Genomic DNA, 14,814 nt, shown 5'->3' with positions numbered 1-14,814 from the left:
GCACACTGCAGACATATGATAGTGTGTTTCCACCTGCCTCTTTAAATACACACTGCACACATATGATAGTGTGTTTCCACCTGCCTCTTTAAAGGCACACTGCAGACATATGATAGTGTGTTTCCACCTGCCTCTTTAAAGGCACACTGCACACATATGATAGTGTGTTTCCACCTGCCTCTTTAAAGACACACTGCACACATATGATAGTGTGTTTCCACCTGCCTCTTTAAAGGCACACTGCAGATGATAGTGTGTTTCCACCTGCCTCTTTAAATACACACTGCAGACATATGATAGTGTGTTTCCACCTGCCTCTTTAAAGGCACACTGCACACATATGATAGTGTGTTTCCACCTGCCTCTTTAAATACACACTGCACACATATGATAGTGTGTTTCCACCTGCCTCTTTAAAGACACACTGCAGACATATGATAGTGTGTTTCCACCTGTCTCTTTAAAGGCACACTGCAGATGATAGTGTGTTTCCACCTGCCTCTTTAAAGGCACACTGCAGATGATAGTGTGTTTCCACCTGCCTCTTTAAATACACACTGCAGACATATGATAGTGTGTTTCCACCTGCCTCTTTAAAGGCACACTGCACACATATGATAGTGTGTTTCCACCTGCCTCTTTAAATACACACTGCACACATATGATAGTGTGTTTCCACCTGCCTCTTTAAATACACACTGCACACATATGATAGTGTGTTTCCACCTGCCTCTTTAAAGGCACACTGCAGATGATAGTGTGTTTCCACCTGCCTCTTTAAATACACACTGCAGACATATGATAGTGTGTTTCCACCTGCCTCTTTAAAGGCACACTGCACACATATGATAGTGTGTTTCCACCTGCCTCTTTAAATACACACTGCACACATATGATAGTGTGTTTCCACCTGCCTCTTTAAAGACACACTGCAGACATATGATAGTGTGTTTCCACCTGCCTCTTTAAAGACACACTGCACACATATGATAGTGTGTTTCCACCTGCCTCTTTAAATACACACTGCACACATATGATAGTGTGTTTCCACCTGCCTCTTTAAAGACACACTGCACACATATGATAGTGTGTTTCCACCTGCCTCTTTAAAGACACACTGCACACATATGATAGTGTGTTTCCACCTGCCTCTTTAAATACACACTGCACACATATGATAGTGTGTTTCCACCTGCCTCTTTAAAGACACACTGCACACATATGATAGTGTGTTTCCACCTGCCTCTTTAAAGGCACACTGCAGACATATGATAGTGTGTTTCCACCTGCCTCTTTAAAGACACACTGCACACATATGATAGTGTGTTTCCACCTGCCTCTTTAAAGACACACTGCACACATATGATAGTGTGTTTCCACCTGCCTCTTTAAATACACACTGCACACATATGATAGTGTGTTTCCACCTGCCTCTTTAAAGACACACTGCACACATATGATAGTGTGTTTCCACCTGCCTCTTTAAATACACACTGCACACATATGATAGTGTGTTTCCACCTGCCTCTTTAAATACACACTGCACACATATGATAGTGTGTTTCCACCTGCCTCTTTAAAGACACACTGCACACATATGATAGTGTGTTTCCACCTGCCTCTTTAAAGGCACACTGCACACATATGATAGTGTGTTTCCACCTGCCTCTTTAAATACACACTGCACACATATGATAGTGTGTTTCCACCTGCCTCTTTAAAGACACACTGCAGACATATGATAGTGTGTTTCCACCTGCCTCTTTAAAGACACACTGCACACATATGATAGTGTGTTTCCACCTGCCTCTTTAAAGACACACTGCACACATATGATAGTGTGTTTCCACCTGCCTCTTTAAAGACACACTGCAGACATATGATAGTGTGTTTCCACCTGCCTCTTTAAAGACACACTGCAGACATATGATAGTGTGTTTCCACCTGCCTCTTTAAAGACACACTGCACACATATGATAGTGTGTTTCCACCTGCCTCTTTAAAGGCACACTGCAGACATATGATAGTGTGTTTCCACCTGCCTCTTTAAAGGCACACTGCACACATATGATAGTGTGTTTCCACCTGCCTCTTTAAAGACACACTGCAGACATATGATAGTGTGTTTCCACCTGCCTCTTTAAAGGCACACTGCACACATATGATAGTGTGTTTCCACCTGCCTCTTTAAATACACACTGCACACATATGATAGTGTGTTTCCACCTGCCTCTTTAAAGGCACACTGCACACATATGATAGTGTTTGCACGGTATACCGGTATTAGTATGGTACCGCGGTTCCCTGCCGTTAAAAAGGATACTATACCACGTTAATTTAGTACCGATACTTAAAAAAATGTCATGGGTTGCGTCAGTGTGCGACCGTGGTGTTTGTTAGCGGAGGAGAGAGACACAGCAGCATTAAAGTTGAGAGCCTGTGTCCCAGTTCACTTGAAGGCAACACAGTGTTGCCTTGAACCAATGGTGACTGGTGAAAAGTGGAAAAAAAGCTCTCTGACTCTGACTGCTTCATGTGTGGGCGTGCCGACTTTCCCCCCTTCCCTCTCTGCTCGCTCTATGGCCAGTCCTTCAATCCTCACTGCAGCACCCCGACACACAGGACAGACACAGCGAAAATGGCAGCGGCTTCTTCTGAGTCTTGCAAGCCGCCCAACGCTTGTAGAAAAAGCAGATGCACGAAGCGAAATATGGAAATATTTTGTATACGTTGCCGACAGCGAAGGCAAGCCCGTGGACACATCGAAACCAGTGTGTAAAAGGTGCTTCAACGCGACCCAAGCGAAAGGCTCAAACACATCGAACCTGGCTAAACATCTTGCAGACAGGCACCCCGACCTGTTCAAAGAGTTTAAAGACCGACAGGTTAGCGAACGTGAACGATAAACATACATGCCCTCAAATAAGTCCAACGAGTATTGTGTGACAAGCGAACTTGTTTCACTGAAAAAGTTTGCTTGTCACAATAGCCTACTCGTTTACAGTGAAACACGAGGCAATGTGCTCGAGCACAGATCTCTGCCAAGGAGCAAGTCATGACATGTAACGTTTAGGGGAGGGGACATCAGATGACTGCATACCATGTACAATATTTAATAACACTATGGCCCTCAATGCCAGTGTTATTAAAGCTTTTACATGGTAAGCAGTCATCTGATGTCACCTATCCTAATATTTACAATAATCCCAATTATTAATGATATACGAATTAATTGTAAAAATCACCTAGCCTACACGTATGGGGGGGGGGGGGGTACACCACATAATAAGCCTACATTTCAATTAGGGATGGGCATCGAATTTCGAATTTTCGAATAATCGTTGTTATTATCAAGGTCGACTTTTATTATTGATATTCGAAATTCGATTTTTTTTTTTTTTTTTTTTTTTTTTGAGTGAAATGTTGCATTGTCTCCCCTGATTCTAAGTATAGTCGAATCGCTTGGTTTGAGCAAGTAAAACAATTTTTCTAAGCATTTTAAGCAAGGTTTATTGAAAAATGAATGGCGGATGAAATCCCATGAAGAGGGAGAGGGGGTGACTTTGGCACCCCTTTGGCACTCAGACCTGAGCCTACTAAATATTTAATGAACCACTCATGATTGTCAAAACTGTTTTTTATTTTCGAAAATGTCAATGTCATGTTCTTTACTTCAGTGGTGCAATGCTTGTTTGAGCTAAAAATCCACAGCAGAAGCTTTTTATATTAATTAATAAAGCCGTAGACTTAGAATCAGGGGAGACAATGCAACATTTCACTCACAAAAAAAAAAAAAAAAAAAAAATTACATTTTTAATTTTTTTTACATTTTTATTTTTATTTTCGAATTTCGATTAAAAGTCGACTTTGGCCAGCGAATTTCGAATAGTGTTTTTGCTAGAAATGCCCATCCCTAATTTCAATAGCCTACATTTATGTGTGAAAATAATATATATTACTAGATTAACCATAAATCTGGCACTTCATGTTATTAAAGCTTAAACCCAGGATTATTAACCCACATAGGCTACACTACAGCACAGGCACACTACAGTTGATGTGCACTAAAGTAGACTGAACACAAATGACTCAATACACCTTGGCAGAGTTCTGCACTTTACTGAGCACATTTTCTAATTTTCTATTTGGATTTTTTTTTAATTGAGTAAATTAGATATAAAAATGACAATGATATCAAACTGAAAATGTTTTGTCCCCTCTATTTATTCCACTACTTTTCCTGATGTTTTAGTTTTTTGCCGTGGTATCGTTTCAGTATCGTATCGAGATACTTAGGCAGGTATCGGTATCGAACTCATAATTTTGGTATCGTGACATCCCTACTTCTCACGGGTGTTGTGACAGTAATAACAATGGTTATTGAGGTGAGCCATGAGCTGGCTTGACATATGCCTCTCAAGAAAGACTTGATTACACATGATTACCCCATATTATCCAAAACCTTGCTGTGACGTTTGGAGTGTCTATAGCAACCTGCGCGTCTTCAGAAAAAGGGGAAGCCTAAGCTACTGTATAGAAATGGTGTGAATGAGTTGATGTTACGTGCAGTAAGGTAAAAACACTAACGTCCTCATTCAACCATAGGCTCTGAGCTGTGTCATTCACACTGAGTTGGGAGTGAACTCAATGACACTGGCAGAAATACACTACAATACTGACAACACATCAAGGATGACAGATGGAGGGACAGACGCACACTTCTCCATAGTCTAGGTCCGATATAACTCGTTAAAAACTTTGCACTTACACAGCAGATTACCCCTGCTCTAGTCATCAGCCTATCAGAACACTTATAGTTTGTTGAAGCAACAGATACCCACCAATGATAAGGAGGGGAAAATCTGTAGTTTGTTTTGAGCTTTCATTCATGAGAAAGCACTGCTGCCATCGATACATTGTGCAAATGAGTATTGGTATCTGTTTCAGATTTTACGTATAAATACTTATCCATACATGTTGCAAATGAGTATTGTATCAGTTTCAATTTTTTTGTATCAATACATATCGATACTATCTTTGACAACCTTACTTCCAACTTTCTTAGGCTGAGATCGTTTGAAGAGGCCCGATGCTCTGTCAGCCATTTGTATCTTAAGCTAAGTTGCAGTATGTTGTAATGAGTCACATTAAATAAATGAAATGAAATGAATGTGTGCGCTGGTAGTGACTAAAACAGATATCCGGCTCTATTTGTGTCAACGAAGGACAATTTCCCATGCCACAAAATCTTGGTGAATCAGGGCCAGACCAAGTGCTACATGTTAAGACAGCTGACATTTTCCAGTTGAATCCATTTAAAAATTTCACTTGGCTGCCATTGCGAGTATAAAAGCATTTGCCCCAGCGTGAGGTCCGCACGTGACTCGCGGAGCTCTGCCTCACGGAGCCTTACTCAAGTATAATGAGCCCTTAAGGCAGGGCAGGGCAGAGCAGAGCAGCAAAATACCCCCAGGTACAGAACAGAGCAAGCAACAATGACAACAGAAATGACATTGTTTAAGATATAGCATCAAAGGAGGAGCTTGGGAGAAGGTGGGTTGCAAACGGCTTGCGGAAGAAGCAGCAATGTTAGGCAGACTGAAGCAGATTTAAAGTAGGCGCCCTGTTTGAGTTGAGCCAATTGTATGCATCAGCTGAGCCGTCAGCTGATGTGGACTGGGTTTGAGATCAGCCCCAAATCAGCTGTGGGCTAGGTTTAAGCTGTGCTTGACCACTTAGCCTGCCTGAACTAGCACCATGCTCCATTTGTGAAGCCAACTCCCATTAGATTCTATTGATATGCGTCCATATGTTGTATATTTAAGCAATTGCTCACTTCAGGCTAATGGTATATGTCCATATGATAGCTGAGGGAGACAACTGTGATATAATGACCATATACCACTTGCCTGAAGTGAGCTATTGCTTTTATAAAATGGTTATATGGCAATATAAAAGTAATAGACACTCAAATTGAAATAGTTTGTATTTGTAAATACTAATGTTCAAAATGAAATATGTCCTCCTGGCTCCCTGCACATAGAACATGTAGGTAAGTTATAGCAGCTACAGTAGCAACACAGGCTTTCTCCGGTTTACCTAGTAAATTTGGTAGTAAAACACAATTATCTCAACAACCGAGCAACAGATTTCAAAACTAATTTTACCATTGAAAGAAACATGACTTGTACATGTTAACAAGCCAGTGTTTCAGTCATTCAATGCTGTTTTGAGAGCTGCTAACTAGGCTACTACTAGTAGTTGGTAACTACAAACCGGTCTGCAACGCTTGAACACCCTTCTGAGACACGGAGTGATACTGAATTGTGCAAAGGGATGACATCATAGCCATGGTATATGCTCAAAATACCACGGCTATGAGCCATCTTGATTTGAGGTACCTGTTTTATTGTATATTGCATATTGAGTGGTGTCTCAGCCTTTTGAAGTTTATCTCTCTTATTGTTTGTGTGTTGCAGACCAATGAAGCAACAGGCTATCAGATTATAAACTGAAACACATGCAGTCGGCCATTACAGTGTATGCTGCAATGTGAATGCAATGCTGGGCCTTTTATTATCTGATGACTCTACAGTGTACGTTTATACCAGTCGTGTTTTGGACCAAATCTTCTCTGGCAGCTGTGTAATTGAACTGCCTTTATTTATTTATTTATTTATTTATTTATTTATTTATTTACTTACTTACTTACTTACACTCACTTACTCACTCACTTACTCACTCACTCACTCACTCAATCAATCAATAACGTAATAAAAAAAAGACCAGACATGGACAATGATCTTGAAGATGGTTACAAAACCTGGCCTTGCCCGGCTATAATTTAATTAGCTATGGACAGTGTGTGTCCCCTTCCTCCAGTCATCGTTCTCTATGTTTTTCCATTCCACTCCTTGCCATCTAATTTGCTCACTGTTTGTCTTTGCCTGTTTCACCTTCCCTCCTTCAACCACTAACCATGAAGGGGAGCCAGTGATGGATAGCAGGCTGTGTGTCCTTCCTGAGTGAAATACACTCAGAGAGGGATTGAAGATTGTGTGTGTGTGTGTGTGTGCGTGTGTGTGCGTGTGTGTGTGTGTGTGTGTGTGTGTGTGTGTGTGTGTGTGGGGGGGGTGTTATGTGTGTGTGTTTTTTGTGTTACCACACGAGTGCTCGCCTTGGGAAAAACAACCAAAAAACATTACGGTAGTTGGTAGGGGTGTCCAAAAAATCGATTCATGTAAGAATCGTGATTCTTATCTTCCATGATTCTGCATCGATTCACAACTCCAAAGAAGCAATAATTTTTTTCATTTTTGTTTTTGTATTACTTAGACTTATTCTTCTTGAAGTCACTGAGAACTGAGCAATACTAACCATTTTTTATTTGTGTAAGTTTAGCATGAATGAATTACCTTTTGTCCTAGGTTTGCCTTTGTGTTTACATTATTGCAATCAGTTGATAAAACTTCAATCAAACAATCGTATACACTTATTTCTGCTTCCATGCCATAATTTGCTACACCGCCTTTCTTAGCACACAGCAGACTGGAGTAGATCCTCAAATCACCATATTGATTGGGGATTGATTTTGGATCGAATCGTGACCCCAGGAATCAGAATCAAATTGGATCATGAGATACTCAAAGATTCACACCCCCTATAGACAGTTTTAACTTGACAAGATAAACATTCTAAATTGCCCATACCTTACTTCCTTTTAACAGTGTTTGCTAATATAACAGTGGACAGGAAATAAGCTAGGTTTCAAATTATGAAATTATTATTAATTATTACAGTGATTTTACAACCGTAACACAGCGTGTCGTGAACACCTCTTGGCTTTTGTAAAATCACTGTAAACCACAGCCTCACACAATTCCGTGAAAACCGTCAACTAGTTGGGTACCGCTTGTAACTCTGTGGTACCGCTTGGAGAGGCCACCACTCCAACTCTGTGGTACCGCTTGGAGAGGCCGCCACTCCAACTCTGTGGTACCGCTTGGAGAGACCGCCACTCCAACTCTGTGGTACCGCTTGGAGAGACCGCCACTCCAACTCTGTGGTACCGCTTGGAGAGGCCGCCACTCCAACTCTGTGGTACCGCTTGGAGAGGCCGCCACTCCAACTCTGTGGTACCGCTTGGAGAGACCGCCACTCCAACTCTGTGGTACCGCTTGGAGAGACCGCCACTCCAACTCTGTGGTACCGCTTGGAGAGACCGCCACTCCAACTCTGTGGTACCGCTTGGAGAGACCGCCACTGCAACTCTGTAGTACCGCTTGGAGAGACCGCCACTCCAACTCTGTAGTACCGCTTGGAGAGACCGCCACTCCAACTCTGTGGTACCGCTTGGAGAGGCTGCCACTCCAACTCTGTGGTACCGCTTGGAGAGACCGCCACTCGAACTCTGTGGTACCACTTGGAGAGACCGCCACTCCAACTCTGTGGTACCGCTTGGAGAGGCCCGCCACTCCAACTCTGTGGTACCGCTTGGAGAGACCGCCACTCCAACTCTGTGGTACCGCTTGGAGAGGCCGCCACTCCAACTCTGTGGTACCGCTTGGAGAGACTGCCACTCCAACTCTGTGGTACCGCTTGGAGAGACTGCCACTCCAGTACCGCTTGGAGAGACTGCCACTCCAACTCTGTAGTACCGCTTGGAGAGACTGCCACTCCAGTACCGCTTGGAGAGACTGCCACTCCAACTCTGTGGTACCGCTTGGAGAGACTGCCACTCCAGTACCGCTTGGAGAGACTGCCACTCCAACTCTGTGGTACCGCTTGGAGAGACTGCCACTCCAACTCTGTAGTACCGCTTGGAGAGACTGCCACTCCAACTCTGTGGTACCGCTTGGAGAGACCGGCACTCCAACTCTGTGGTACCGCTTGGAGAGACCGGCACTCCAACTCTGTGGTACCGCTTGAAGAGACTGCCACTCCAACTCTGTAGTACCGCTTGGAGAGACTGCCACTCCAACTCTGTGGTACCGCTTGGAGAGACTGCCACTCCAACTCTGTAGTACCGCTTGGAGAGACTGCCACTCCAACTCTGTAGTACCGCTTGGAGAGACTGCCACTCCAACTCTGTGGTACCGCTTGGAGAGACTGCCACTCCAACTCTGTGGTACCGCTTGGAGAGACTGCCACTCCAACTCTGTGGTACCGCTTGGAGAGACTGCCACTCCAACTCTGTGGTACCGCTTGGAGAGACTGCCACTCCAACTCTGTGTAAGCAGATCAAAGAACCAAATGTAAACATGTATTTGTCATAATTGCAGGCTGTGATGATGTTAGCCATGTCGACTTGCACATACTTAGCTGTCTCTGCTATCAGCAGCCTGTAAATGGCAGTAACTTGATTTATAACCTGATGACTGTTCGCATCACTGGAGTGTCACCGTACCTCGCCCACACTACATGTAGCTTTAGCCCATGTGTATCCGTAGCCAAGTCTGCTAGCTCCTTTGTTTGTTTTGACTTTGGAGCGTACCATTTTTCCCCGTCACGACTATTAGCCTTCGTTTAAGGTTGTTATTTAGGTTGGGGCTGGAATGCATTAAGCGACTCACATAACCCTTTGAGACCTATTAGGGAGTCAGTCTCTCCTCACGGCTAAATTATGTGGCTTTCATTTTGGCTTGGCTTGCCAAGCAAGCTGGGAGGTCCACTCTACGGACTTGTCACTGGTTCCTCTTTGTCTGGCAAACCAAGGCAAACACGACAAAGACGTTCAGTGCATGGGAAGGGGGAAAAGTCCTCTGTCAAATAATGTCTCCAGGCATACATCTAAAGTGATGTTAGGTAAAAGAAGCAGTTTTTTCTCTGGGTTTAGATGTGGGAAAACAGTTGAGCGCTTTTTCTCTCTCTCATGATTAAGATGGATTAACTAATTTATTTTTGTTTTGTTTCATGTTCTTGTGATTTCAGGCTGAACCCAAAGAGTCGTGCCAGCATCCCAGCCAGGTGAGAACAATTTGTATTTCAGCTCTCAAACACATTGGAGACCTGAACCTTCAGCTCCAAACACATTCACCACAGGTTATCATGACCTGAACCTTCAGAACCCAAACACATTCACCACAGGCTACCATGACCTGAACCTTCATCTCAAAAACACATTCATCCACAGCTTACCATGACCTGAACCTTCAGCTCCAAACACATTCACCACAGGCTACCATGACCTGAACCTTCAGCTCTCAAACACATTCACCACAGCTTACCATGACCTGAACCTTCAGCTCCAAACACATTCACCACAGCTTACCATGACCTGAACCTTCAGCTCCAAACACATTCACCACAGGTTACATGACATGAACCTTCAGCTCCAAACACATTCACCACAGGCTACCATGACCTGAACCTTCAGCTCCAAAACACATTCACCACAGGTTACCATGACCTGAACCTTCAGCTCCAAACACATTCACCACAGCTTACCATGACCTGAACCTTCAGAACCCAAACACATTCACCACAGCTTACCATGACCTGAACCTTCAGCTCCAAACACATTCACCACAGGCTACCATGACCTGAACCTTCAGCTCCAAAACACATTCACCACAGGTTACCATGACCTGAACCTTCAGAACCCAAACACATTCACCACAGCTTACCATGACCTGAACCTTCAGCTCCAAACACATTCACCACAGGTTACCATGACCTGAACCTTCAGAACCCAAACAGATTCACCACAGCTTACCATGACCTGAACCTTCAGCTCCAAACACATTCACCACAGGCTACCATGACCTGAACCTTCAGAACCCAAACACATTCACCACAGCTTACCATGATCTGAACCCATGTATGTGCTGTAACACTTAAGACTTTAATCACTTCCTCATCACTATTGCAATACCTAATGCTATGAATCACTCACTCTGTGTGTGTGTGTGTGTGTGTGTGTGTGTGTGTGTGTGTGTGTGTGTGTGTGTGTGTGTGTGTGTGTGTGTGTGTGTGTGTGTGTGTGTGTGTGTCTCAGCGCGGCGTCCCCCAGCCCCACCTCACCTCGTTCTCCCTCCTGGCCGATGTTCTCGGCCCCCTCCAGCCCCCAGCCGACCTCATCCACCTCCAGCGACTCCTCCCCAGTCAGGTCGGTCCACACGCTTTCTGTTTCATCTGAACTGGTAGACAACTGGACTGGGAAACTCCCAGCTGAGGTTGTTGTGTGGAACTGTATGAACATGAGGGCAGGGCTTTTTCAAACATGAGGGCAGGGCTTTTTCTTTTTTCTTCTCTTTTTCCCCTTTTGTGAGGTCACCTTACTGCTAGAGATGTTTATCGTTTTGTATTTTTACGATGATAATAATAATCATAATCATAATAGAGAGCCGCAGGGATATCATATTTTTGTAGTCAGAACGTGGAAGTCCCGGACTTCCTGGTTCTTCACTGTTTCTGTCTATGGGATTCTTGAATAGGTTTTTCCCCCGATGCTTCAAATAAGGTCTCTGGGCAACGCAAGCTTAATCAAACGCGAACCAGTGTTCAGCCGGATAATTGATTGATTGATTGATTGAAACGATTTATTTCAAACAGTTAAAACAATACATAAAGTGAAAAAAAACAGTAAACATAACAGTCTAATAGACTTCATATAGACTTCAATAATCTTCACACATGAGGACCACTTTCATGAGTTTTGAAGCGTAAATGCGAGCCCTAGAAATAAAAAGCTTGTGCTAAGCTAATCCAGAACTACACACAGTGTCGCATAGGCTTCCCTGCCACGTCAGCACTCAACCTGGACTGTTGTTGATGTGTGCCCTGCTGCGCACTGATTACCCCGGGCTGAACGGGCTGAACCAAGTGAGGGAAAGATAATTTCCGTGTTCGTCCTTTGGAGTGATGACGTTATTGACGTATAATATCCCCGTCGACTCATCAGTGTAGTCTCATTTAGCCCTTTGCTAGCTAGCCGCCCTTTTAACGGCACGTAAAAGCTTAAAAACTCATAAAAGTGGCCCTCATGTGTGAAGATATTACTAAACACTGTACAAGTCCAAAGAGACACCCAGCGCGCATCAGCCAAGCTTGGAACAGAAGAGTCCTGGAGTGAGGAACATATATAGAAAAAGGTTTTACCTGGGCATGTACAGTAGCCTACCCAAAGTAAGAAGACTGGAGCACTCTTAGTCTGCACATTCTTTTTATTTAGGGGCTGACTGACGTTTCGACAGGTAAACTGTCTTCCTCAGAGTCAAAGACTTTGACTCTGAGGAAGACAGTTCTTCTTCTTGCTAAGAAACAGAAGGTTAGGCCTTCAACCAGCACTTATCATGCTCTCATGTGGATAATTGTGCCACTGTGCAATGTCGGCCTGAATGTTTTTTACATCATATATACAGTATATATATATATATATATATATATATATATATATATATATATATATATATATATATATATATATATATATGTATATATATATATATATATACATACATACATATATATATATATACATACAACACTTTTTTATAAAGTCGGTCTGAATGTTTTTATGATTTTTATAATTGTTTCTAACATTTTTATCATTGGTTCTACATTTTTTATCATTGGTTTTATCATTGAATAAACTAAAAACTAAATAAAACGCTTCCTGTGTGGTTTTGCGGTAAAAGTGGCTCTCCTCTTGACTTTGACCGGCTAGTGTGGCTCTCATGGAGAAAATAGTGAGGATCACTGATCTAAGGGATTCCTAATCGGCCCCTTTAAGTCCCCCCCCCCCCCCCCTTCCCGGTGTTCCGGACAAGCCCAGTAGGTGTCGCCACGCGCAAATATTCCGGCAAGAAAAGACTGATAATCGACCTCTCTGCACCCCGGCACGGCCCCATCCCCAGCATAGTCTAATTCCCCCCGAACCCTTCTCCCTCCACTACGCCTCAGTAGACCACGCCATCCTCCTTATTAAGTTTGCGGGGAGAGGTGCCCAGCTTTCTAAGGCCGACATCTCGGACGCTTTTAAAGTCATGCCCATCCACCCCTCCCAATGGCCGCTGTTCGGAATCAAATGGGAGTCAAAGTTCTACTTTGCGGTCAGGCTCACGTTCGACTGCAGGAGCAGCCCCGCCATTTTTAACTCCCTATCAGAAGCGCTATGCTGGATCCTGCTTAATAACGAGCGTCTCCCCGCCGTGCTCCACATGCTGGACAATGTTTTGCTGGTGGACCCCCCGTCGGTCTCCCTAGACAAACTGAAGGGGGTGTTCCAAAGGCTAGGCGTGCCTCTAGCAGAGGAGAAAACCGCCGGCCCCGAGTCGTCAATTGAATTGCTGGGCATCAATCTCGACTCTGAGCTCATGCAAGCCTCTCTCCCCCTCGAGAAGCTGACTCGAATCCGCGAAATCGCCCAAGCATACACGTCCTCTACCCAAGTCACCAAATGGGAGCTCTTGTCCCTTCTCGGCCATTTACAGTTCGCCATGCGCATAATTCCCCATTAATTTCTAGGCTGCTCGATCTGGCGTCCTCAGTCCCCGGGCTCCTCGACCCGGTCACCCTCGACGGGGGCTGCCGGTCCGACTTCCGGTTCTGGTCTCACTTGCTAACGGACTGGAACGGGGTTTCCTTCTTTTACGAGGACGTCGTCTCGTCGGCTGACGATCTGAAATTGTTTACAGACGCGGCCCCGTCCGTGGGCTCCGGGGGGCTTTTCGGAGCCCGGTGGTTTGCCGGCCCATGGCCGCGGCAGTTCACCAGTCCTCCTCGCTGTACGAAATCTACCCAATAGTGGTCGCATGTCACCTGTGGGGGCGTCTCTGGGCAAGGAAACGGATAGCCGTGAAATGCGACAACGCAGCGGTGGTTGCCATAGTCAATAAGGGGCGTTCAGCATCCCCGGATATCATGCCTTTTGTGCGGCGCCTGACTTGGCTCTCAGTCACCCATAATTTCATCATAGAAGCCCAGCACCTCCCCGGTCACTCTAATATACTTGCTGATCATCTCTCCCGTTTCAATTTTCAGGCGTTCCGCAGACTCTGCCCCGAGGCCGACCCATCTCCAATGTCGCTCCCTCCATTCTCCACCCTCACCCTCTCGTAAGCCAGCACTCCCTCGTTCTGCCCCCCTTTCACCACAATCCCCATCTCACTAATCTACTCCACACTGCCCAACTCTTCATTAGGAATGGTCTGGCCAGTTCCACGGTTAAAGCCTACGATTCGGCCTGGCGGTTGTTCGCCTCATTCTGCGTCTCAGTGAACCTTCCAATTTACCCAGTCCTGCTTCCCACGGTATGCGCTTTCATCACATTTTGCGCAACCACCTGACGCCTGCGTCCCTGTTACATCCGCAGCCTGGTGGCGGGGATCCAATTCCATGCAAGGCGGTACGACCCCGAGTTCCCCAGCCTGTTCTCTTTCGCCATAATCAAGTCCCTGCTAAAATGGATCGCTAAGGCTTTCCCGTCCGCCGCAGACGCTAGGCGTCCCATCACCCTCCCTGTGCTGCGACAGCTACTGACTTGCTCGAGAAAGGGCGGCCCCTCACCTCTGATAAATGCCCTCCTAGAAGGTGTATTTTTCCTGGCCTTTTACGGGTTCCTCAGAGTCAGCGAGTTCACTTCCCCCACGATGTTTGACCCCGTGCGGGACAGGGAAAGAGAGAGAGGAAGAAGAGAGAAAAGCGAAGCCTAGTAAGGGTCAGTTGGGAGGCGCCAAGTTGGGGGCCAAGGAGGCCAAGTTGGGCAGCGCCTAGTCAAAAGGTGAGGTGCTAAGTTGGGGGGCCAAGTAGGCCAAGTTGGGAAGCACCGAGTTAAGTCGTTAATGTACCAAGATCAAAGGCCAGGCCGAGTTG

General features: G+C 45.0%; 1 protein-coding gene across 1 annotated transcript in view; it reads left to right on the top strand.

Annotated features, from left to right (window-relative positions):
- LOC310785637 (rho GTPase-activating protein 26-like) overlaps positions 1-14,814 on the top strand; it is a gene marked incomplete at its 5' end in the record, with an annotated part of 276,223 nt that overhangs the window by 238,976 nt on the left and 22,433 nt on the right. The window contains 2 exons of the mRNA XM_083646781.1: positions 9,931-9,966; positions 10,997-11,107. Of these exons, the coding sequence (XP_083502907.1) occupies positions 9,931-9,966; positions 10,997-11,107 (147 nt within the window). The remainder of the gene's footprint in view (positions 1-9,930; positions 9,967-10,996; positions 11,108-14,814) is intronic.

The sequence above is a fragment of the Poromitra crassiceps genome, assembly GCF_964638095.1.
Source record: "Poromitra crassiceps genome assembly, chromosome: 1".
Taxonomy (NCBI): Eukaryota; Metazoa; Chordata; class Actinopteri; order Beryciformes; family Melamphaidae; genus Poromitra; species Poromitra crassiceps.
Note: the sequence above shows the minus strand (reverse complement) of the source record. Positions and strands in the feature narration are given on the sequence as shown.